We start from the raw sequence: 27,180 nt of genomic DNA on the forward strand, positions 1-27,180 counted from the left end.
TAGCCAGGACACAGCTGTGTGTGTTGAAAGAGAGTTATCAAAGTCACCTCATCACATCTTGGTATCACATTATATTTCTGCTGCATTCTCTTGGCTTGTCTAGAAAAGTAAATCTTAGAGACAATTAACTGCAACTACTGAGGAGTTCAGTAATAAGCCCAGAAGAATAATAAAACTGCATTTAAGCCAATAGCTTAAAGGAAACAGCTGTGCAACAACAATGACTTTTGAAACAGTATATCCTGACAGAAGCTTGGATCCTGCATATTTCAGCCTTGTTCATTTGTCAGCATAAAGGTAAGATAAAAGTCTTGTGGGATTAAGTAAACTCCATAGCTGAAAATATAGTTCAACACTGCTTGTAGACACACGAGAAGTCTGCAAAAAGTATATATTAGAATTCTTTTCAGATCTAAAATAATACATTTTTAAGAGAGGTGAATACTTTTATTAAATTTAGATTCAAGCAGTGTAGCACTGGTACCTTCAAATAATTTTAACCAGATATTGTTACATTTTTCTTCTTCTCAAGTTTTAGAAATACAGATGGTAAGGAACTCATGTGTGAAATATTTCTAAATAGAACCCTTAATTAATATTTAGAAACTATTTTGCAGTTGTTATAATTTCTAAAACTGTTTATCTAATATCTTAAACTGTGTGACATAAATTGTGGGGCATAATATTTTTTAAATTTTGTTCTGTGAATGCAGATTTTTTTTCATTTTAAGTTCTGTATTTTGTACATACTTTCCAGCAACTTTATAGCATACCTGTTCCTAAATCGACCATACCAGCCACACTGATGCTAATTTTGCTGTATGCATTACATATTGTTCACGAGGAACAAGTGACAGACACCAAGAATGTCAGACCTGTAATTTACATCAGACAGTTCTGGTGAGAGTGTAATAAACTGTGACAGGAAGGTCTGACTGCCTTGTGAAGCATCAGAGTGCAAGAACAGGAAAGTCTACAGGCTAAACCATTCTCTTTTAGGTGAGTGTAAAATAATGATCTTTCTTGCCATACATGCATACTGATGGGCTTGTCCTAAAGTTTACAGCTGTGCAATGGAGAGCAGAATTTAGTCCTTTCATCCTTTTTTCCATAGTAACTTTCCACTGATTTTGGAAGATCTTGAGTCAGAGTGGCTGTTAACCTTCAGAAATGAGTAGAAGGTATTTTGGGATCCCTTGCAAATCATAAACTTCTCCATCTTTGTTCTGGTTTGGCAAACCTATTTCTATTACCACATGTAGAACAGATGGCCGTTTTCTTCCACAACAAACATCACAAGGTTAACTTTGCAAAGGGCAGTTCCACAAAAATATATTACACTTTTCATACTTGGTCGGTCTCTTGGATTTCTCTGGGAAGTGTCTTGCATCAGCTCATCCTCCAGTAGCTATCTGGATGGTCCCAAGCCATACTTTCATTATGTACTATATTTGCAGCATCTTGTTGTTAACATCCCGACGAACAGAAGTTGTCCTTGGTAAGGCACACCTCATCAATCCAGGTGTGTGAACCTCATGACTTAGAAGAGTGAGGTTCTCAGACTAGGGATCTGGGCTGAGAAGTACTGTTATCCTAGAGACTTACTTAAAATGCAAGTCACATTAGACCTTTTTAAATGGAAGATGTATGTCATGTGCCTGCAAAGACAACTCTGGGAAAAATAAAGCATGTCCAAAATCTGCTCATAACCTGATATCCATTGTGACGAAAAAAAGCTGAAATCTCCGGTTTAGTGAACAGGCACAGCCATCTGAGCAAGTTCATTTGAACTCAAATAGCTAAAGAGAAAAGGATTTTTGTTCATTTGCCTTTAACATTTCTGTGTCATTGGTACCATTTGTCTGGTCATTTTTTTGTATCCTACAGAGCTACAAAGCAGCATGTTCTTGTTGCCACGATTATGCTGGGTCAAACAAAGGTGTGAAAATGAAGATGGCCATGACCATGCAGAACTTTCTGAAGTGGCCTTTTCAGTCTTTTTCTACATCCTTCAGCTGGATGTTGCAACCACACACACAGGTCAGCAGAATGGCTCACAGGAACCCTCTCCATGCTCTTCAGTGCAAAGTCAGTGGGCTTAAAATGCTGCCAAAATTTTCAGTATTTAGATCTGAAAAAACTAGCTACAGTAAACTCCCCAATTTTATTCATAAGTGGAAAAGGTCACAAAACAATATAAGCCACAAGAATCTGCTGCTAGTCATGTTCCAACTGACAACTTAATCTATTCCTAATCATTGTGCCATAACATTTATTTGTGCGTTTCTAATTTATAGTGCAATTAATGAGAAAGGAATATAGTCAGAAACCATAGGACTTATTTTCAAGCTGGAATTTTGTTGCTAACACACTACTAATAAGAAATAAAAGAATCTTTGCAACTTATCTATAGAACTTCTAAAAATATGCTAAAATAATTATCATGAGTGGATCTTCGCTGAAGTGGAACACATTTGCACAATGTATGCTAATAAAAATACAGCAAAAATTAAAAAGTCAGAAACATCTTTGATCAGGAAAATATAAAGAATCTAGAATTTGAAAGAAGACAGGGGCTGAAGAAAAGGTACTTTGGAGATTCATTTGTAGTAATTCAGGTTTTCTCACTCAAAAATTAAAAAAACCCACACTCAAACTTATCAAATAGTTCAGCAACAGTTACAAAACCATGAAAGAGCAGAGGCAAAACGTATTTTAGCTCCATTTCAGTATCTTCTCACAGCAGAATAAATTAGTATTGTAAAATAATTTAGTAAAAGCAGCCATACGTATGCTGTCTGTGCATTTGTGCATTTTGGTGTAAAATAGTATGGATGTGTACATACTCTATATTTCGGATGTCATATAAGAATTTTGGCACATAAATGCCCTTCATAAGCATCACCCTTCAGAAATATCCTTTTCAGTGCTCAAATTAGAACTTTTGTGATCCTATAGCTAAACCCACATATGTAAATACACCTTACTTATGTCACTGGGTTATGCTCTTAAAGCTGATATTAATTCTTCCATTTGAAATAGTTCATTCTTTGCTTCTGTAACACTTCTTTAGCAACATAACATCTTCAGCTCTGCTTCATTTTCCATTCTAGAAGCACTTTCTCAGTGCCCATTTTTGTTTTCCTAGCATTTTGAAATTATTTCATTACACTGTCAGAACACCACTGCAATTATTAGTAGAGGCAATGCAGATTGCCAGAAAGTTGGCATACTTTGCGCTTTCTCATTGACACCCAAACAACATTTTTAGATCATTTTGTGTAACCAGAAGAATCAATGGAGAAAATTCCTCTGGAGCCATGGATGACAAAATGAATCCACAAGCTTATAAAAAAAAAAAAAAACCACATTTGTTTATTTATTAAATAATAGTATTTCATGAAAGGATGGGAAGATACCGAGCAAGACTAGTTTGATGATGGCATGCCTTTGGGAGGCAGGTGGCAAGCAGGAGGGTCATTCAGCAAGGGAGTGGTAGATAGTCCAGTGTAATAGACTTCCGTGCCTCAGAGACTGGGGCAAGAGGTTGAGCCTGGCATTGCAGACTGTATTTGACTTTGCAGTCTGCAAGCTGCTGCTCATAGAAAATTGTTTGTGGAACTGGGAGCTAAGTTCAATTTTCAGGCTATTAGTCCCTGTTAGTCTGATCACAAGAGCATTCTGTTCAGGCCAGAAAGGCATATGTGTATGAAATATTTAATGCTATGTTTATGCATAGGATGCACGCATAGACAAAAATGCATACAAAAATGAAAAATAAAAAATGCAAATGCACCTGTCATTTATATATAAACTTATTTTCTTGTAATAGCATGAAGCTTGTAGCCATCAATTTTTAGTGCACTATTAAAAAACTAACTATTAAAACTGAACAAATCACTAACGCAATTTTACAATTTTTCATCCCTCAAGTAATTTATTTTTCAAAAAAACTACATCTCCCTTTTCCTACTTGTAAGACAGCTTCATATAAGTATTTCCATGATACGGGAAACCAAATGCTCATTTACTGATTTAATGCTACGTTAGCTGTTGTACTGAAACAGCTAGCAATTTGACATTTTTCTGATCATTTTCATCAATTCTATGCACCAGACTTGTAAGTAACAGCTCCAAATATGTCCTGTTTACCATCATTGGTAATTGCCAGCATATTTTTGGTAAATCTGTAGTCAGAAATGGAAAAACCAATTTTACTAAAAATGGCAGAAATATTACTTTCCAATCTGACTGCGAGTGTTGTGCTGTGATTAAAGAACTGAGACTGAGGAATGTGATTCTGCAATCAGTCCTTCCATTGCCTGTTCACTAACTTACCTGCAAATTCTATGTGTAAATTGTTTGCAGGATTTTACCAGATCTTTCACAGCCTTATTTTTGTAGTGGAAATTATTCACAGTAGATATGTCGTGTTTTGACTCCAGCCAGTAACCAAGCACCACACAGCTGCTTACTGACTTTCCGCTTCCCGCCCCCCCCCCCCCCCCCCCCCCCAACAGTGGGATCAGGAGAATCGGGAAAAACGTAAAATCGTGGGTTCAGATAAGAACAATTTAATAATTGAAATAAAAATACATAATAATAGTAGTGTAGTAATAGTAATAACAACAACTATAATAATATCAACAACAAAAACAATTGTAATGGAAAGAGAGAGGAATAAAACCCAAAGGGAAAACAAAACCAAACAAGTGATGCACAATGCAATTGCTCACCACCCGCTGACTGATGCCCAGCCAGTTCCCGAGCGCTGATCAGTGGCTCCTAGACAACTCCCCTCAGTTTCTATACTAAGCATGATGTTTGGCGGTATGGAATATCCCTTTGGCTAGTTCCTGTCTGCTCTGCTGGTTACACTCCCTCCCCAACTTGTGTACCTCCACATTGGCAGAACATGGGAAAATTAAAAAGTTCTTGATCTAGAGCGAGCATTACTTAGCAACAACTAAGACATCAATGTGTTGTCAACAGTATTCTCATACTAAATCCAAAACACAGCGCTGTACCAGCTACTGAGAAGAAAATTAACTCTGTCTCAGCTGAAACCAGGACACACATTTGTGTGGAAAGCCAGCGGTAGACAGCTTTACAACACATGATTCAAGAGCTGTTCAAATTTATGACCTACATTGTTTGAACCCAAAAGTTTTATGGTTGTTGGGGTGGGTCTGGACTTGGTGAAGATATAGTGTCAGATGTATCTGGCACAGAGAACCTACATTCAACAGTGCTAATCACATCCCTGTTTGTACTCCTAGTACAGAAAAAGCCCCAATGAATCATCATTTGGTAGATCAGAGCAAAAAGAAAACTCAAGAGTCTTCTTACACTACACTAAACTTAATTGCTGTCTGCTGAATATAGTAATACAATGTAGTTTAACCTGTTAGTGATACTGAAAAAATCACGTCATGAATCAGTTTAATTTCATTGCATTTCATTTGTCCATTGGAAAAGCATAACAAGTGTCCAGCCTAATTGCAGATTCATATATGCAAATCTTAGCATAAAAGCACAAGGATGCGCAAAGGATAGATGTCAGGTCTGCGCTGTAAGGACGAAAGCTGTGTTTTGTGGTACTACATCAAAGTTAATATGCCTGCCCATCAGGAGGCAGCTGCCTGTGAACCGAAGTTAAGTACGTGCAGATGGCATTGTGGTCCACTGAGAAGACATGCTGACTTGTACTGATGACAGTTTAGAGATTTTTTTGCTGCATTACAGCATTTCTGCATTGTGGACCAAAGGTGCTCAGAGACTATAAAGTCTCTTCCACGTATTTATCCAATGAGATAATAAAGCTTATAAATTACTAAGCAATCATTCCATTGTTTCTCTAGCAGACATCAAAGAGATTGACATAACAGCTCTGGATTCTTTGTATTTTTAAGATATCTTAGTTACTCATGAAAGTGAAAAAGCTAGACTAATTAGGAGCACTTTCATAGTTAAGAACTTCAGGTACTATCTATTTTCTGCCTGTCTCTCAAGCACATGATGACGCTGGGGTCTTAGACCTGAATGTTCTGCTACCAGAAGTTGTATCTTGGCTCAGTTTTTGTCCTGTGGATTGATCTCCTTATTACTTGAACAGCTATTTGGATTCTCTTTTGAACACTGCAGAAATGAATAGGCAATCTGAGATGGAAATATTCTAATATCTAGCTTAAAGTAGTAGCTTTCTCAAATCTAGGGATAACCTACCTGTCAGTGTCAACCTTCATTTCTGTTGAGGGAAGTGTAAACAAGTACTTTTAAGCTCTGAATTGGATCCCCATTCTTTTGCAACTAGACATTAGTGTGTCCATTTACTGAGCTTATTTCAATCTCGTGCCCTCATGTTTAAGATTTTATCATTTCCACACTTCTCTCTCCCTGTCTTCCATCAAGGTTGTTCTCTTTCTAGAACTTCTTTGCAGAGACGTCTGCATCTCTGACTGTTTATTTTCTTGTTTCTTTTTCCCATCAAAGATGATCAGATTTTTCAAAGCTGATAAGGGTCTTTATTAAACTTTCAGTTTCTGTGCATAGAATTCAGAAGCTACTACCACAAACAAAAAATGCCTGTATATTCTGTATTTTTACATGAGAAATACTTAATACTAGACCTAAGGTCACACCAATTTTAGCTAATCTAGAGCTGTAATAGTATTAAATTCTTCATGTGCTATGAAACATTTTTGCCAATATACACAGAGGAGCTGCAATTTTAATCAAAATGTTTACAGATATTACTGGTTTTCAGACATATACAGATTAGTGTTTATATCCTTATATAAATAAACCTTAAAATTCTGTTCCAATATTTTGGCCAACTGACACGGACATTTTCTTGAGATTCCTATATATGTGACAAGATAAGTCAGATATCTATATTCTAGTTTTATGCATTTTATGTATACCAAGTATTTGTCATTTATGCTTGAAGTTTTACCAGATTGACTCTGCTAGATAGTAGTTAAACCCGCAGTATATCTTCTAGGCTAATAGGTACCTAGGTTAAAATGCAAATGCATCAGCACTAGCTTAGTTTTTTTTCCATGTACTGCCTTTCAAACTGGAGATGGAATGGAGTTGTCAGGTACAATGTCATGGTGCTCCCATACAATCAGGCTACTCATTACTCAGGGTAATCATTTTAAAATACATTTTTCTGAGCAAGGACTTATGATTAACAATGAGAATTCAGAGACATTGAAACTGGAGTTGGTTTCAAAATCTGTATCAAAGCCAAGGCAAGGAGGATGAGACTTTGGTAAAGGAGAAAATATATATTTGATGTAAAGGTGACATAACTTAAATATAAAGTAACTTATCTGTAAATATGTATTTACCTACTGCAATAGCGTATATCCAGTAAAAATAGTATCTTTACCTTTTCACAGATAAAGTGAATTTTGTTGTCTAATTCCCCTTTAGAATGTGCAGTTATTGTTTGAGAATACTAATAATCTAACTGAATTTTTGCCTTCTCTTCACAGTTACAAGGCAAAGATTATTTTAAGTCCTTCTGTTTATACTTAGTCATAGGAGAGCTTTTTATTTCTCATTTATCAATAACATTTTCTAGAAGGTATTAAGACAATGTCATCTGGGCTTTGGAGAGGGGCTCACATTTTCCCAAAGCTCATGGTGTTTCCTTCCTTGTGCTAAGAAAGCAAGGCAAAAAGCTTCAGCTCAGCCAAATGGTCTGCTCAGAAAATCCCAAATGATAATGCTCCTGGGTTATGTTAATAACACAAGGGAAACATATATAAACATAGATAGTATGAATGAAATAAAGGTGATTTTAAATTATACATTATAGCTAATTCAAGCTTGTAAATATAATCTGCATTCAATTTCCTGAGAACACTGGGGGGAAAAGAAGAATTACTTTCTCCAAAAAATAACCAAACAAACATCTGATCTGGCTGAAGAAAATGGGTGACTTAACAAAACAGTTAGAAAAGAAGGGATAAATATAATACTAGAACTGGTATTTTGTTTTTTAGAGGCAACAAGTTCAAAGCTGAAGGCAAAATAAGTCAATGCCATTCTTCGTGGCATTATACTAAATGTAAAACAGCTTACCAGCTTCATAGGAAGCTGCTTACCAACACTGTTAGTACAGAATTTTGCAGTTACTGGACAACATTCATTATTGCTTTGTAAAGAAAGAAAGAATTTAAGATACTGATTATAAAGCCTTCAAAAGTTATGGATTGAGAAATGGCCAAAACCTAAATAAGATGTTGAGAAGTCAACTGGTTTTCAACTAAATACCAGCCAGACAATTTTCAACAGAAGGTGCACAATCTTAATCAAAACACTGATTAAAATGCTTAATCAAGTAAGCTGAGATGACAAACAAGACCAGCTGTAGAGCAAAGATTGTACCATATCAGCTGTGCACACAGTATGGCTCAGCCTTGAGAAATGTCCACATAAGAAATAATAATTGACCAAAACCTGGTTTTCAAAAGATAATCAGATAAAAAAATCTGGTTTACACCATGTTGATAAAACAGGAGGTTTTAATTTGTAACATCTGAGCTTTTACAAAAAGCAACTTTCCCTTTCATGTAAAGTTGGTCTTGAGATTTTTCTCTTTTATTCTTTGAGGAATGTATTGGTTTTCTCTACAGTGTATCTTATGAATATGTATAAAGTAAAAGTACATTTTAATGAGTGACCATTAGCTGACTTTATATGGCTTTGTGTGTATACAGTAGAAAAAGAATAAACTTGTCAAACAAATAGCAAAAACTGTGCAATCATGATTGAATATTATTTGCTTTCTTCTAAATTATATCAATCCTACTTCCCCATGGGATGAATGTTTGCCAACGGATAGTGCTGCCTATGAAGCCAGGAAAGAAAACCTGAAAAAAAAATATCTTGATTCTTTGTTTATATAAGAGAGACTCAATTTCAAATAAAAATGTAGCATGGGCAGAGACTTTATAATATTGAAGGCTGAATGAGAACTGTATATTAAGCATTGTGTTCTGAAGTGTGCTTAAAAGTAGAACAGATTTCCTTCCATTCTCTTTGTTTTGTTTACCCAGATGACCTGGCATTCTTTCACTCCTTACTGAACTAAAGCACAAAAATACAAAGTTCTGCCTATGCTTAGGTAACCAAGCATTTTGGTTAAAGACAGCTATTTCCTATAGCCAAGGGGATGTGAGAAAGCAATGTTACTACCAATCATTTCTAGCCATCCTTGACTTCCCAGCCTGCAAAACCTGGTATCTATTTACTGTCAAATTGGCTGTGGAATATCTTTTAGCACAAATCCAGAAGGAAGTGTAAAATCCTGTCCCTAGAGTTACAGCAATTTCTCTCAGCTCTCTTCTTGCTGTGCCTTCTTTTCCAAAATACCTTCTAGCAACCCAAGCAGTACTTAAGAATTCTTCACAAACCATTATGCCCTATGTGTCTTCAATATTCTTCCCAAACAAGGATCAGTGTGAAACATTTTCAGTTGTATCCATTAATGTTTTATAACCATCTTTCCCCTTTGGTTTTTATTATACAAAAAGATATCATTATTCTCAGTTGTTAAAAATTGTAATATTTTGTCTAGATGCTGTAGTAGCTGGAATTTTATCTGAAAGCCAGAGTTTGGAGGTTTCTATGTGTCTATAAGAGTGTCATATCTTCCACTTCATTTCAAGACATTATATTTGGTGGGAAGTCTTCGAAAACACAAACCTTAAAACTTGAATACAAATAAAAGGAAACTTATCGATACTATCTTTCTTAATTTGGTAGATCTGAGCTGAGCCAATCACACCATTTTAAGGGAATAGCAATATCATTATGCTTGAAACCCTAAAGGCCTCTAATATTATGATTCTTTAATAGAGACAATTTAAGTGATGATCTCAATTTTCTAAATAATTAATCCTGAAAGTTCCCTATTCAGGGAATAGGGACATACTTCATTTTGTGTTCCTCTTTCAGCACTGAGAATACCTTGAATAATCCCAATACAGTTTAAGAATAATCATTATTTCTCTGCTTTCTGAAAAGATACTACATGCCTTTTGTGCATTTTGATAGGTATTTTTTACATTTTAAATATAATTTGAGGTGTTAAAAAATTGACTGCCTGAATGTTCTTATAGAACAAAATCTGACACAACAAAAAAAGGTTGGCTGGCTTTTTCAAAGTGAAATATTGCTTATTCAGAATGGCAAGTGACTTTGCAACAGAGTCCAAGGATTTTTCTCTGTTGAAGTGGAACTAGTACTAACCACCTTCCACTGAGTACCTTCCATGTCCACTCTTTATTCTGGATGTAAAAACAAAGTAGGCTTTTTTAAAGGGGATTGGACAAAACCATGACCATGCTTACACCTCAAGTGCAGAATAGCACAGGAAATGTGGACAAATATAAGGATCTCTAAATTTTTGATGCATTATGTTCTCAATGTGGATGTACCTTCAGTATAAAATGGTAATTAAAAACAGTTAATGATATTGCCTATAAATCTGGAAACCTGGAAAACCAGGACCTGAGCAGAAAATTATTTTAATTGCATAATCCCCTGTAGTATGATAAGGAAAATACTGTAAAGAGCCATGGGAAGGTTTTTCAGAAGCACTTCATGAATTTTTGCAGTTTGTTTTCTGTTAACGGCTTTCATTTGCAAGTTAGTATTCTAGAAACTGAGAAACTTTTGTGCAGAATTGTTCCTATTGTTGCCTTAGAGTGAAAAAACAGTCCTATAGTAGCTATGTTTGCTATGAGTGCAGAACAGAAAAGGCCACGTAAAGGAAGTTTCCAGTTCCCCTTTATTTATTCTGAAGCTATGGCTTCTCTGTGCCAGTCATCATAAAGAAATGAAATAGATTGAAACCACTCTGAGCTGTCAGTACATCACAGCTCTGAATCAACTGGAAAAGCAGCACAATGTCAGCAGCATGGAGATGGATTTTTGTTTAATTAGGCTCTTTGTTCTGGCAAGAGGAAGCAAGCGGATGTCAGCAGAGTGGCCTGTGTGCCTCCCACGTGTTGCTGGGGACCTCCATGTGCTCAGATAGCTCTCCTGTGGCTTACGTGCATGGGTGCAATATCAGAGCTTGATATTGTATCTTTTATTTTTATTTGAATTGACTGATTCATTTTTGCCAGGTTTTGCATGATGTAGACACCAACAGAGATATTTGAAAGATGTGCTTATGCTACTTTACTGACTTTAGTTAGCTAACTTTAGTTATTGTTTGCTGTTGATCTAAAATACATTGTGTAAAGTGAAAACAGTTCCCCACAATCAAGTGGCAAAACACACCTGTTATATCTGCCATTCACTTAGCCTTCCCCTCAAGAAGATACTTCCTCAATAGTCACGAAGTAGAAGTTAAATTAAGAAGAAAACAGCAACCTCCCAAATTATTAATTATTAATATGCTATTTCACAAGTCATTGTTATAAATGTTTCTTCTTATTTCACTCCCTCACCTGCCATAGAATCACCCTAGTACTATGTCCTCACTGCAAATGTTGCCTATACGTTTGTTGGGCTTGTGTCATCCATTAGCTCACCAAATATAATTGAAAAGTATTAGTGGGAAAGGCAGGTGAAGACACCAAGTGGCATATGTATTGTCATTTATGGACACCAGCTTCTTTCTGAAGAACAAGAACTTCAAAACTACAATTGTTAGAACAGCAAATGATGACCTGGCACATCAAAACATAGACTACACAGAAGAAGCTGCATTGACAGTTTACAAGTCTAACTGTGAATCTCTGAGGGTATCATGATACAAATAAAAATGGTGCCACTGCCCAAGAGTAATAGTTAATGGTCCATGCAGAAAGCTGCCTGTATCTGTTATAGCACATGAACACATGCAACACTTACAAAAAAAATTGTTAGATGGAGATGCTGAAAGACAGGCCAGAAATTAAATTCCATCAGTAAAAACCTGTCTCTTGTGAACATGTCTTACATGGGACTCCCCCATGTAAGTCAATTCCCTCAAAAAACGGGAATTGGCGTTTGACTTCTTTAAATACATGCCTAAGCTGGTAGCATGCTCCGCAGCATAAGCTTCCTGTTTGCAAAACCCAGAACTCTCTTTAGAGACCTAAGTACTCCTTGTTGATATACCCAGAACTGTTGGCAATCTAGCCAAAACTGCACAGCATCTATGTTGTATTAAGCCAAATCAAACCAGATTTTTTCTGAGGTTTTCATTGATGCTGATAATGACCTTCCTGAGCTCTATGTCCTTTATGAGATCAGGCAGTTGAACTTGTTGTCTGTGACTTGCAGGCACATTCAGACATGAAAATTTTTATTAGGTTAATACAGTCTTGACGAATGAGTCACACCTTAATTACTGTGTGCCACCATTTGGTGTATGGTTTCATATATGCTCAAAGAGTCCTGTGTTTTATATGATGCGACTATACAGCTGGTAGCCTGGAACCTATTTGCTGCTGTAGTTTGGAGGTAAATGGGGAAATGCATTAATTCCTGCAATATTCCAAGATTTTATGGATCACATTCTAACTTGAAAACTACTACTTGCATTTTGCATAAAATTTCCCTTTCAGCACGAACACATTTTGAACCTTCTGTTCTTTCCATCAAGGTAGTGAATGCTACCTATATGCTGATCACATGCTGGCTCAATTCTTTCTTCAGTGCTTTGCATTGTAGCTAGGTGTGCAAGATTCATAGACTGAAAGGAAGGATGAAGAGTCTGATGCTGTAGATACAGGAGATGGGGGCGGGGGGGTGGGGGGAGGAGCTGAAGGCTGATTCTTAGCCTAGGCACTTGGTGTGTCTTTTCCATTAAAGTCAATGGATAAAGCCTGTAACAGCATTTAAACTGAAAGCACTGGTAGATCTGAGACTAAAAATGGGCACTCCCATTTGATTGCTTTAAGCAATCATCTTCTGTGCAAAAGTAAAAAAATGCATCTTTAACATCATACCCTGGAAAGCTCTGCATTTTTTATCCCCAAAACAGAGAAACACATCCTGTGGAAACCTGAGTCAAGCACCTAGACAAGTACCTCTGTATCTGTTATTTGCATTGGCTGATGCTGCTCACCAGGCTGGATAACCCTTTTGTGATATGACTTGTCCATTCTCTACAATCCTTTGCTTGCTCTCCTCCAGGACTTATCCAAGGAACTTGGATTCTCTAGGTTTTCCTGAAACATCCTGCTGAGGGAAAAAGCCAAATTTTTAGGCATAGGATGTGTGAATATGGCCCTTTACCTATGACAGACCCTCATTCCTTATGAGCCATCATGTATTTAATTAACCGAGTTAATGACTTTTTGATGAGAAACACTAAGATATGTAGGAAACTAGGTTGAAATTCATGTTACCAGACTTCCATTGTTGGCAGTGTGAGCATCTGAGCAGGTCCTGTTTTAGAGTGGAGAGAAATAGGTAAATCTTTACGATAGAAGCTATTTTGAAATGCAGTGCACCTGAGAAATGCCTTTTCCTTTTCACTGACTATAAAAAGAATCTACATTGGTCTAGATGCGTATGGCAGATGTGCACCAAACATGGCATGACTTCTGTCTCTGGCCTTTTACTAAAACCACCAAGCTCCCTAAATGAGTAAAGCAAGATCTGCTGCCATGTCAGCCTAAAATGGAATGGATTTGAATGCCTTAAATAAAAGTCATAGTGTGGCTTTATGTCTCAAAATTTGTCTGGAATACATGATATTACCCAGACCTCTGCTACTGCACTGTAACAATAATAAGGACGCAGTAAAACAAGAAAAAAAAATTCTTCTGAAACATGGTGTCAATGGTTATATAAACAGCAAGTGCTTGCCACATGGCAGCCAGTATTTTGGGGTTTTTTTTGCATATATATAGTGATCTGTGTGCACAGTAGGGGCTTGAAACATGGTAGGAAATGAGATGGCATAGCTTAGAATATTTTTTGCAGAAGTCCTACTTAATTTGTTCAATAGTTCCTAAATATTTGTATTTATGAAGTGTCAATTAATTTCCAGTTAAAAGAAAATTATACTTCTTTTTGTTCATTTTAGACTTATTTTACTTTTAAAAAAAAATTCTTCAGGTATTACTTCTGCTGGTATAATTTCTACAATAATTTGAATAGACCTAAAGTAATTGCATACTATCTCTCTCCCTAACTCACTTTTTGGTATCTAAAGAAGTTTTTCACTACAACTTGATCGTGGTCTAGAAACTAGCTTTATGGAGCATTCTGTCCTAACTCCGTTTGGAAATTGAAAGTAAGTGCTGGCAGGGGTGACTTTTCTAAAGCTGAGCCTAAAGTGTATGTATTTTTAGTTGTTCTTGTCTTGTTGAATTGTTATCCCAGCACAGATTGTGACTATGGCAGAAACTGCTATGATAATATTTAAAAAAACAAATCAAGACCTGCTAGTTAAAAAATAAGAGGCTTTCTGTTTCCTCAATGGGTGAAAAAATAACTTTGCATGGATCAGTAAAGATGGCAATAATTAATATAAGCCTCCTGAGTGTTTATATATGAGTTCTGTAACTGGTTTTGGTGGAAATACAGTGCACGTGCAAATGCTATGGATCAGGAGAATAAAAGGTTGTAAAAGCAACACTCTGGAAACATTTTATTGGTGGGAAATCTGCAAATGCACAAAGTAATACTAGAAGCTGTTGCAGAAGCAACAAAAGTGAGCCATAATATGTATCGTTCATATTGAGCAGTGAATTGTGACAGCAGTTTAATATTGTTTTTCAGGATTTACCTATTGTTGAAACATGTATTGGTAAGACAAGAACAATGTGCTGCTCTGATTAAAAAGAAAAACCCAAAGAGTAGATTCAAGGGGGCATATTTTGTCTCTGTGATTGTTGTTTCTTTGAAAATGCAAATATAAAAAGAATGCCTTATGATTAAATTGAAGGACAAATAACCTAACACAAGCTTGATTGTTTTCAGGGTAGGAATGAAACCACATTAGGAATATTTGAAAACGTTGAAAACAGATAAAACAACTTTAAAATGTAGCAGTGTATGTACAGCTGACTATTAATATTTAGCCTGAAAAATACCATCCCCTTTATAGATCAGTAAGTCGAAGTACAAATATTTTTTACATATATTTTCAAACATTTACACTTTTTGTATATTCCGAAATACAGCAGAGTGGATTAAAAAAAAATCAAGAGTTTTTTTTCTGAAAGATGTGTAACGAAGTTTTTAACACTTCTGCTCAATTGTGAAACAATTTCATAATTAAAGGAACATTTCATATTATCATTGTGTAAGCCATGGAAGTGCTGATGTATGATCCACAGAAGACAGTTTTCCCTCTAACATCCAAATGAAAAGTACAGAAGGATTTTCCATATAGGTTACTTTCATACATCAAGTGAACAGCTGTGCAGTTTTTAAATATCTCCAAGAAGATGAAGACAAAAATGCTGGATAGAAGCTTTTAAATAACTGAATACTAAATGTTTCCCTGGTTTGATATAGGAGTACCATGATGTAGTATAGTACTTGAAGACTGAGAGGTAATAAAGAATTGATGTGTAGTTAGTGGGATGCCTATATATAGCTCTTACCTAAAAGCACATAACAGCAAAGCAAAGGGAGTGTATGCACTCAGTGGTACATGTTAGCTCTCATTGACTTCACTCTCTGACTTCAGGAAATATAATTACTTTAACCTGATTTAGCCTCACTGTCTAGAAAAAAAAAAAAAAACAAACCTACTTTTCAGAAACACATAAGTGATGTTGAGTCTTTGCAAAAGGTATCAATGGATTCTTTAGATGAGGAATGTTCTGCTGCATGAAACCAAGCAATGTGCATGCACCTGCCCTGGGAAAGTGCCCTCAGACCCGCCCTGACATATGGCATCCTTACAATTTCTGAAAACATTTAGAATTTATGATACTCATTCTTATCAATTAAATTCCTCAGTTGCATGACTGAAAATAACATTTCTTGTATAGTTTGGAGAGAGTGGGAAAGTGCTACTTATGAACTATTTAAAGGCTGAGTTTCAAATTAAATTAATTTAGCGCTACTTACGAAGAGGTGTATGATTTAAAATAAGATATTTTCAAATTGTAAAATTATAAAAAAAAAAACCAAAACACTTATAATACTTGAGTCATGTACTTGATAGTGGTAGATATATGTATTTTGCCAAATGCAGAGTTATTTTGGTTACTCCATTGTCCAGCAATAACACCATGATGTCTTGTCTTCCTGGCTGAGTAGTTGTGTATGAACAACTTCTTTACTAATATAAGATTTTGGAGTCCTACTGTCCATTAGACCTTGCACTGCTAATTACTGTGTGAAAATAATAAAAATTATTTCAGAGTTCACCATTTGGTTTGTATTTCCAAGTTTCTCTTGTGGATTGTGGCTTCTTCTACATTCTGTTAAATTCTGGAGGGCTGCTCTTACCCTGTTTTGACAATTTAGTCAAGTGTGAATAAAACAATGAAAATCCTCCACTGAGGATTTTTCTCTGCTTAATGAATGTTACAGCATGGAAAATGTCACATCCTAGAGAGCTTGTCCAGAGTCCATTTCTCTTTCAATATAAAGTTTCTGCAGTTATGTGGAGAAGGACTACTATGAAACTATTTGGTGTACTTTTATACTTCCAGGTTTCTAAAATTTGGCAATTGAATCTGACAGATGAAAACAGCTTGACCAACAGCCCATGCTGCATTAGCTTTCCAGGAATGATCTGTTTGTGCACTGAAGATGACAGCACATTTCCTGCTAGTGAAGAGTTCGGAAGATACTTTGAAGGCATAGCCAAAATATTAGGTCGTTTTCTTCTTTTTTTTTAGAGGAAGTTTCACTTTCAGTTAGCTTACTAATAGAAAAGATACTTAGACCTTACCTGAAACTCCTGCTGCAGATGCTGCCTCTGCTGGGAGGGATCTTGTGATGTACAATGTAGCATCACTTGACATGACTGCCTAGAGAGGAGAGATCTAAAGTATGTGCAGAGCATCCTGAGCAATATGCTCAAAGAGCATCTACATGGAAGGAATAAATGATCCTTAAGGTGTCTTACTGCTTCACATAGTATATCTCAGGTATCTTAGGTATAGTACTGCTTTGTTGGGGTTTTTTTTGAAATTTTTGTCATTTTGCTTTCTGCACTTATTGTCTGTGTAAGTTACTTCCTCTGAATATGACTTTGTATCCAGGGTTCTTTCTTCTATGTGTTACATCATTTTTCAAATTATTGTAGTATATCACATCAAAAGGAACAATTCAATTTTCTGTAACAAAAAATGGGAACCATAACATTTTGCTAATAATTTTAAGATAGTAGTATTCCTTTTTAAAAGCATTATAAGTTATCTTCACAGTTAATGTGAAGCGAATAATATGAACAGTTAATAGTCATATTTTATAGAGCAAAGTGAAATTTAAGATTCCATAATATATACAAGACATACTAATTTTTAATTAAAATATTTTACTGTGGCATTTGTGTAACTTAAAAAGTCAGACAATACGTATTATGCCATTTTGTATCTGCACTTTAATACAGTGCAATCATTTGTCTTGTGAGATACTAAATAAAATGAAAGACTGAACAGTCATTATATGTAGGGGCCATTCCTTTCTGAATTGAAGCAGTATGATTAATTAATTAAAATTTATTGCATTTCTTAGTTCAAGAAAAAAGTACATTACTTAATTACATGGTATGTGGCTTTTTCTATTTTATCTTGAATCTTTAAGATGCATGCATACAGAGAATTACTGAAGGAATCAGTTAGGTTTTTAGTCCTGAGGATCAGCAGTGTTTTTAAATATAGCCCAGTAAAAAAGAAAGAAATGTTTGCTGGCCAGCAATTGCATTGTGAAATACAAAGAGAGAAAACCAGCACACACTCATGCATCTCTTTATACTAAGTTGTGAAAATTAAATTAAATTTTGGGGTTTTTTTCTTTTTCTAAAAACACTAGTCTAACAGCAACAATGACTTTTTGATGTTTCTATCTAAAACTTATTTGCACTATGACAGTGTTGAGTGCTCTTCTCCTCTGAGCTGTTTTCCACAGTGGCTGTCCTTGACCAAACCAGAAAATGAATTTGATTTCTCTAATGCAAAAGGTAATTGGATTTCTCTTTATGAAATGCATCCCTTTAATGACTGTCTCTGCTTCAGCCAATTTAGCTGTAACAGACCTGACATTGATCTGGTGATATGACTTTAAATAAATGCCAAAGCTGGGAGATGAAAGACCAACTGTCTGATATCAGAAAGAACATTTCGTGACTCGTCTTGCCATTTTCCTCAGAAAATGTCTCCTTCTTGAATGTCATTCTTATGAAGCATGGTACTCTAATAATTGGTCATAGAGCAGCAGATTGCATCCTTCTACAAACATATTTTTTCCCAGAAAGCATCTGGAGAAAATATTTTGAAAATTGAATAAAACTTCATGAAATATCTGTTCTTCTTTGAAAATATTCATTACTATGTAGATTCTTCCTAAGTGAAAAAGGTATTACTGAAGTAGATGATTAAATCTTTACAAAGGTCTTGTTCAACATTAAATATTTATTGAAATATATTGAGGTGGTGGGGTAGCCCTATATGTTAGAGCATGGTTTGGTTGTCTAGAGCTTAGTGATGGTGACAATAGGGTTGAGTGTTTATGGGTAAGAATCAGGGGGAAGGCCAACAGGGCAGATCTCCTGATGGGAGTTTGTTACAGACTTCCAACCAGGAAGAAGAGGCAGATGAAATATTTATTCTATAAGAAGCTAGGAGAAGTCTCAAAACTGGTAGCCCTTGTTCTTCTGGACTTCAACTTACCAGATGTCTTCTGGAAATGCAATAGATCAGGGAGGAAACCGTCTAGGAGGTTCTTGGAGTGTGTGGAAGGCAACTGCCTGACACCGCTGTTGAGGGAGCCAGCTAGGGAAGGGCTCCGCTGGACCTGTTGTTTGCAAACTGAGAAGGACTTGTGGGTGATGTGATAGCTGGGGCCATCTGGGTCACAGTGATCACAAAATGATAGAGTTTTTGATTCTCAGAGAAGGAGTGGCGTCAGCAGAATGACCTCCTTGTACTTCTGGAGGGCAGACTTTGTCCTGTTCAGGAGACTGGTTGACAGAGTCCCTTGGGAGGCAGTCCTGAAGGGCAAAGGAGTCCAGGAAGGCTGGACATTCTTCAGGAACGAAATCTTAGAGACATAGGAACAGGCTGTCTGCATGTGCTGAAAGGTGAGCCAGTGGGGAAGAAGACTGGCCTGGCTGACCATAAAGCTTTGGCTGGAACTCAGGGTGAAAATGGAGAGTTTTTGGAAGAAGGCAGGCCACTCAGGAGAGCTACAAGGATGTCATGAGGTTACGAAGAAAGAAAATGAGAAGGGTCAAAGCCCAACTAGAACTTAATCTGGCTCCTGCTGTAAAAGAGAGTAAAAAATGTTTCTGTAAGTACATCAGCAAGAAAAGGAGAGTTAAGGAGAATCTCCCTCCTTTTTCAGATGCAGGGGGAAACATAGTGACAAAGGATGAGGAAAATGCTGAGATACTTAATGCCTTCTTTGCCTCAGTCTTTAATAGTATGATCAGTTGTTCTCCAGGTGCACACCCCCCCCGCCAGCTGGAAGACAGGGACCGGGACCAGAATGAAGCTCCCATAATCCAAGGGGAGATGGTCAGCAACCTGCCACACCACTTAGACACACACAGGTCTATGGGGCCAGATAGGATCCACCCCAGGGCACTGAGGGAGCTGGCAGAGCCACTTGCCGTCGTTTATCAGCAGTCCTGGCTAACCGGGGAGGTCCCAGTTGACTGGGGTTAGCAAATGTGACGCCCATGTACAAGAAGGGTCAGAGGAATATCTGGAGAGCAACAGGCCTGTCAATCTGACCTCGGCGCCAGGGAAAGATGTGGAGCAGGTCATCTTGAGTGCCATCATGCAGCATGTACAGGATAACCAGGCAACCAGGCTCAGTCAGCACTGAGTTTGTGAAAGGCAGGTCCTGCTTGAAGTCCGTGGCTTGGAGGAGTGTACTGTTCACTGGGTAAAAAACTGGCTGGATGGCTAGGCCCGAAGAGTGTTGAAGAATGGGGTTACATCCAGCTGGCAATCAGTTGCAAATGGTGTCCCCAGGGCTCAGTGGGGCCAGTTCTGTTTAATATCCTTATTGATGATCTGGACAAGGGGATCAAGTGCACCCTCAGTAAGTTTGCAGATGACACCCAGAAAATTGGACAGGAGTGTAGATATGCTTAAGGGCCCGAAGGCTCTGCAGAGGGATCTGGACACACTGGATTGATGGGCCGAGGCCAGTTGTATGAGGTTCAACAAAGCGTCAGGTCCTACACCTGGGTCACAACAACCCCACACAATGCTACAGCCTGGGGCAGAGTGGCTGGAAAGCTGCCTGGAGGAAAAGGACCTGGGGTTCTTGGTTGACAGCTGGCTGAAAGCAGTGTGCCCAGGTGGCCAAGTAGACCAACAGCATCCTGGCTTGTATCACAGGGGTGTGGCCAGCAGGACAAGGGCAGTGATGATCCCCCTGTACTCGGCACTGGTGAGGCCGCACCTCCAATCCTGGGCTCAGTTTTGGGCCCCTCACTATGAGAAAGACATTGAGGTGCTGGAGCGTGTCCAGAGACAGGCAGCGAAGCTGGTGAAGGGTCTGGAAGCACAAGTCTCATGAGGAGCGGCTGAGGGACCTGGGGTTGTTTAGTCTGGAGAAAAGGAGGCTCAGGGGAGACCTTACAGCCCTCTACAACTACCTGAAATGAGGTTGCAGTGAGGTGAGGGTCGGTCTCTTCTCCCACGTAACAAGTGGTAGTACAAGAGGCAATGTCCTCAAGTTGCACCTGTGGAGGTTCAGGTTGGATGTTAGGAGAAATGTCTTCACCAAAAGGGTTGTCCAAGCATTGGCAGAGGCTGCCCTGGGAAGTGGTGGGGTCACCATCCCTGGAGGTATTTAAAAGATGTGTGGATATGGGCTTAGGGACATGGTTTAGTGGTGGACTTGGCAGTGCTAGATGATCTTAAAGGTCTTTTACAACTTAATTCCATGATTCTGTGATTCTGTGTAGATAATAGTTATCTTATAAAAATTATAATAGTATGCTGATCTGAGAAAAGATTTACTACATAAAACAATTAGTAAATATGGTATTTTGGGATACAAAGTGTTCTTTCTGTAGGCTAGGTTTAATGGATTCATAAAATCCTAGAATGCCTCTTTCTATTTATTTAACATACTCATTATACATTGGTCCCAGCCCTTTGGTTTAATATGCTAAGCACTTTTAATCCCAGTGGAATTGGAACCAAAATTTAGAAGTTGAATACAGTTTAAATGTAGTTCTCATTCAATCCTAGGCCATGTGTTCTTTTTGATAAACACTGTTAATTTCCTTGATTGAAAGTGGTAACTCACTCTCTGGATGGTAAACTGGATTTAAAAACCTCTGTATATATATATGAAAAAAACATCAAGAAATATTGACTTCAATTTGAAGTTATTTCCTTCTGAAATCTTATTGAGAGTTATTTTCATACTAATCAAAACAGTTAGTAATTTTCCACTGTGTACAGATACCAATGACAAATAAAAAGATTATTTTTGTTACTTATCTATTTTGAAGCAGGTGGTAACCCCGTTTCCTTTATCTGTTCAATTATTTCTTAATCTTTACGTATGGGTAGGTTTTCCACTCTTACAGATCTTTTGCACGACAGAATTGATGAGTTTACTGTAATGTAATTTTCAGTGCTTCTTATTACAGTTAACTTAAAGTAAATAGATATGAAAACACATCTTCCCAAAGGTGGAAATGCCTGAGAGGTATTCACCTCCCTCATTTAGCTAGAAGTCATTTTTAATACTTTTGTGTACCACCCAGAAGTAGCGCATGCATATGAGTCTCTGGACAGAGAAACAGATGGTCTCTTTAGATAGGAATTATGAAAATGAGAATAAATATTTCATACTTTATATTGTGTGCAAGTTTTAAGGGTTTTTTGGGTCTCTAGTCCCAAGTGTGTTTTTCCTACTGATACCAGGAAGCAAGAGGAGGCTTTAAATGGCATATAGTGCTTAATTCATGGGCATGCATTCCCTGACTGCAGTTCTGATTTCAAGAGTGGCAATTCTGCTGATGCTGCTCTCAGGGAAGTGGGTCTGCTCTCCCAGCTTGGACCAGAAAGCTTCGTAGCCATAGGGGAATGTAGCTTGTGCACTGTAGGTTGCTGTAACTTTTAGACTAGTTCATCTTCTTATCTTTGTATCTCCACAGGTTTCCTCCTTTCTCAAGGCGTTGCATGCACTTCTAGAGGCAGAATATGTACACCAATATTCTTTAACTTATTTGCAGCTAACCCTAGAGATACTATTTTTCTGCTGTCTGACTTTTAAAATTATCAGAACTGAAGCTGGTGTGTAATATGTAAAATAACATGTCCTTGTTAGTACTTTCTTTTGTGACACCAGTTTACCTGTATATTATTTCTTCTTTCCCTGTAGGTCACAGATATGATGCTTCAGGACAAACCCTACCCAGACTGGGGAAAGTCTGCCAGAGCTTTCTGGAAGAAAGGAAACATTAGAATCATTTTATTCTGGTAGGAAAATAGTAAAATCAAAATATTGTAAATTAATTTTTGATAGAACATTCAAAAATACATCTCCTGGAAGGGATATAAATATATAGAATAGATGGTTTGAAAAATGAAACTTGGTCTAACAAAATATTTAACTTATAAAAGCTGTCTGTGACTGAACAATTCCTAATCAAAATAGTTGGTGTAAAAATATAATTTACAAATTGATTTATAGTTTCTTTTATTATATATTTGACACTGTGTATAACTCAGTTGCAAAATATTTGCTATATGTGATAATATTTGGCTGTCCCACTGTCAGTCCTTCTAATTAAGGTAAACAGATATGTGGATGTCCTATTGTGACCTTGAAATTAATTATAATAATTCTTTGAATCAACACATGAATAGAATTTCAAATGGTGAGTCAGCCACAGATTGTTAAGGAAAATATTTTAAAATCAATGCAAATAAATGGTGAGGGGTAAGCGTTTATTTGACCCTGAATGTAGCCTCTTCCAGGTAAATTCAAGCTAAGTGTAACTGTTGAAACAGAACACAAACTATGGCAGGAAAAATGGAAGATGGAAAATATATAGTCTTAAGAGCAGTCTGAAGACCTTATAGCCAAAGATGAAAGAAATTGCAAAGATTTTTTTCAACCACATCAGAAACAAAAAAACTCACAAAAGTATCAGCAGACCTGCTGTTTTTTAAAGAGTAGATTTAGAAGGAATAGTTACAGAGAAGTTGAAAGTTTTGTTTCCATGGGTTCTGCTACGGAAAGTACAGTGAGATATCTATAATTTTAAAGTATTTAAAATGAGATATTATATTAAATTAAGGCAATTAAAGGAAATAATAAGAGACATTTAAAGACTAAAAAGAAAGGAGAATGAGATGGTTGACTGACCACAGGCAAGTTTATAAGGAACTGAAGGCGCTGAGCTGATGCAAATTTTATTAGCACTTAATTGCCTATTCAAAAACTGAATGTTAAAATTTAGTATTGTTTTGCTTTTGTTGCTTTTTTTTCAACAAAGTAGAATTATCCTACTTACCTGAAAGTCTGAGTTCAGTATTAGCTAAATGGATCGAATACATCATCAATAGTAAAATTATGAGCAAAACTGTAGATTAAATTCTGCTAAAAGCAGCCAGGGTAGCTTTGCTGAAAGAAAACCTTCTCTGATCTGTTAAAACTCTTTGAACATGTTGTCGGAATAATGGATGAGGAAGAAATGCTTGATCTAATTTTTTGGGCTTTCAGAAGGCTTTTGACAAAGTTCTTTACTGAGGGCAATTAAGAAAACTAGTAAGCCCCATGGAGTGTGCTGGATATTTAGGGATCATCTCAGAAATGTGCAATGAAAGGTATAAATAAAATAATAGTTCTCTGTGATGTTGATAAGACAGGGGAGTCCCATCATTTAATGTTAGAAGTAGTATTCATTCTTTGTATGCATCATATATATGTGACATGACAAAATTTAAAGATGAAGTGAATAATTTGACAAATGCTAGCATGGAAAAGGGAACTTAGAAGGCTAGGTGATAAAAATAACATGATTGGAAAGTATGACTTATGGGGGTAGGGGGTGGGGAGGGTCAACCAGTTCCTTGTCATCATTGTGGGATGTGCAGAGGAGGATTCTGTCGCAAGTGTGCCGGGATGGCCAAAAAGGTAAAGCAGATATATATAAAAATGACCAGTTTAGTACCAAGTGGGCTGGCAATGATTACAGTGTCCTCTGGTTAAGTCAGCGAAAAGCTCAGTCTAGAACATCATTGATTTTTTTTTTTATCCTTGTCTAAGGAATAGCCTTGTCTGGAAAGGAGATTAATTAAGAGTCAATAAAAAACTTAATTACACAAAAAAACTGGAAGAATGGGAAAAAAAGGATTAAAACCAAGGTGACATGATAGGGAGTTTTCAAATTTACATGCCAGACAGGGGGAATGATAAAATAATGTTAAAAGTACTTAATTATTATTGCAGGAGATGTTTTGAACTTCTTGCAGTCTGAAGTGTTATAAATACGTATTTTCTTTCAAATAATATTCAAATTAATACATCCTACCAAAAGTTTAAAATGGAGATAAAGTAAAAAGTGATGGTTCTTTTCATGCATGATTCTCATACTGAAGAGTGTGCTTAATGGGGATTTCAAAACTTAAAGGGTGACATAAATGCTTTTATTTTTAGCTTTAAGCAGTGGAATAAAATAACCCTGGGCAACAGTCTACATTCTGTAGAGACACTATTTAGATAGTGCACATTAGACATCAATAAAAGTAGACTTTTTTTTTTCCTAATATGTAGGAAAAATAGAGGGGGTGTTGAAGTATTGATAATGTTATGCATGATTATGTGGAGTATTTGTATTTCATTTATTGTTGCTTAAGCAGTATGATGTGAGCAGCCTCATTTCTGAAATGTCCTAAATGAAGCATTCTTAAAGTATGTCCTACATAGATACTGGTATGCCAGAATCCATTTATTTGGGACATTTCCTAGTGGCACACCTGTTTAGCAGAGATAGTGTAATACAGTGCACTGTATTTTAGTTACTCGAAATATAGATATGTGATGCATATTTTAAAGTGGTTGATGAAATGAAAATTTTAGATACACACTGGATATTTTCTGTGAATGTCGTTTTTATTTTCAGGTTTACTTTGTAAAATCAGAAAATGTCTACAAACATACCAAAGACAGATTGATTGTCATGGGGATGAAGGCACCATCCACTTGTTTATAACAGTTGATCATGCGACTACTTTGTGTTTCTCATTTGGGAATGTTTTCAGCTCTCCAATGCAACTAATTAGCAAAGGATTTGATTTAGCTTATCAACTCCTGTTTTAAATCATTCCCTGTAAGCATTGTCAGCAACTGGTTGTTGGTTGCTCTGGAGGATTCTGGTGGCCTTTTGAATGTCTTCACAATATAATTCTTCCACAAGCAGCTCAGCTAGCTTAAAAATGTCCATTTGCTATTTCCCTCCGTTTAGTCCATCACTGAGTTCATGGAAGTGCCTTCTACCTGTTTTTACAGGGAGGGGTTGTCTTTTTTTTTTTATAAAAAAGGTCTCCATGTTGGTCATTTCCAGCTTTGTTCATGGCTAATTCCATCATCCAGAGGCACCTTTGTGTAACGCTGTTATGGGCTGTGTTATTAATGCAACATATTAATATTACATTAATATTGATACAATGCAAATACAGACGCACTTTCTTAAAGTTTGAAGGAAGTGTATTGTCAAGATGGCTTTTAGAAATCAAAGAAGTATCTGGAACCTTGGTGGAATTAATGGGATGGTGCAGATGTGTTTGTGTGTTATGAAAGAAAGTTACCCACAGGGAGTTAAATGTCCACACTACCTGGCAGTCAGTTGAAGCTGCAGTAGAGAGACAACTGTCTCCAGTGCTTGGTGGTTACCATCACTATTGCAAAGTTAAAAGCATGAATTGAAATAGGCTGATTTTTTTTTCTTTTGATATGTTGATAACTTGGCTGTTTTAGGAGAGACAAATTATATATGACATGAGAAGACTGTCATTGTAAGAAGCCACAAGAAAAAAAGGTTGTTAAATTAAGCCAAATGAAGATCTCAGACAACACTGACGACAAACCGATAGCAGTAGATAGTGATGTTGAATAAATAGGGCAACATAGGATGGTAGTTATTTTTAATGTTGGATATTAGAGGAAGCAGAAAGAAAAGCACAATATGAGAAGACTGATTATTTTGCAAATCATTTTTTATTTCCCTGGAATATGGAATAAGTCCAACTGACACAAAAGGTCACTTTTTTAAAGGATTTTTTTAAAAGGAAACAACTTCTTAAGGCAGAGGAAAGGCAAACATATACATTAAAAATTAACTATAAATGAAAGAGAATAATGTTGATAGAGTTCATGAAAAATTACTTAACACTAATTTACAGGGCGTCTGTTTTGATAGTATTTATAGCATTTTTCTAAGTGAACATACCTGCGCAATATTGAGCTTTCTAGATGGTACACCAGGGTTTGCTGGGAGCATTATGCTCTTACACATCTGCACGGGAGCGAGCTCTCCCAGGCAGTATGTTAAAGGCAGCACACACTAATGCCACACTATGTGCTCAGGTTATATAGTTGTCGCCCATGTTAACATACAGGTCTCGGCCACCAAGTCCTGTGGTTCACCTCTGCCTAGTTTGTGCCTGAAGTCACTGTCTCCTCATTACAATGTCTTCTGCAGTGGTCCACCACATCCTGTGCAGAATCAAGCATAGGCAATTAGAATAAAATCAACAGGACATCTCTGAGCTGTGTGTGCAGTTTGGTTAATAGAGGCAAGACCCAAGTACTCTCTCTTGGCAAACTGTTCCAATATTATTTGTCCCCAAAACTTTCCTGACAGAGGTATGGGTGATTATAATGAGGAAGGCATAAAGAATGTGACCTTTTAGCTTTAGGGAAAACCAGAACACCAACAAAAAAAAAAAAAAAAGAGTTTACTGTAAGAGAGGAAGAGAGCTGCTGACATCTCTGTAACCGGGGAAGAGAAAATTGATATACAGAGGTAGATTATCAAAATGGGGGAGT

The 27,180-nt window shown here is 36.8% G+C and overlaps 1 protein-coding gene across 1 annotated transcript in view; it reads left to right on the plus strand.

Moving 5' to 3' along the window:
- The window catches only part of TMEM117 (transmembrane protein 117), a 220,348-nt gene that overhangs the window by 118,750 nt on the left and 74,418 nt on the right, over positions 1–27,180 (plus strand). Inside the window, exon 5 of the mRNA XM_040596799.1 lies at positions 22,507–22,604. Within this exon, the coding sequence (XP_040452733.1) occupies positions 22,507–22,604 (98 nt within the window). The remainder of the gene's footprint in view (positions 1–22,506; positions 22,605–27,180) is intronic.

The sequence above is a fragment of the Falco naumanni genome, chromosome 5, assembly GCF_017639655.2.
Source record: "Falco naumanni isolate bFalNau1 chromosome 5, bFalNau1.pat, whole genome shotgun sequence".
Classification (NCBI taxonomy): domain Eukaryota; kingdom Metazoa; phylum Chordata; class Aves; order Falconiformes; family Falconidae; genus Falco; species Falco naumanni.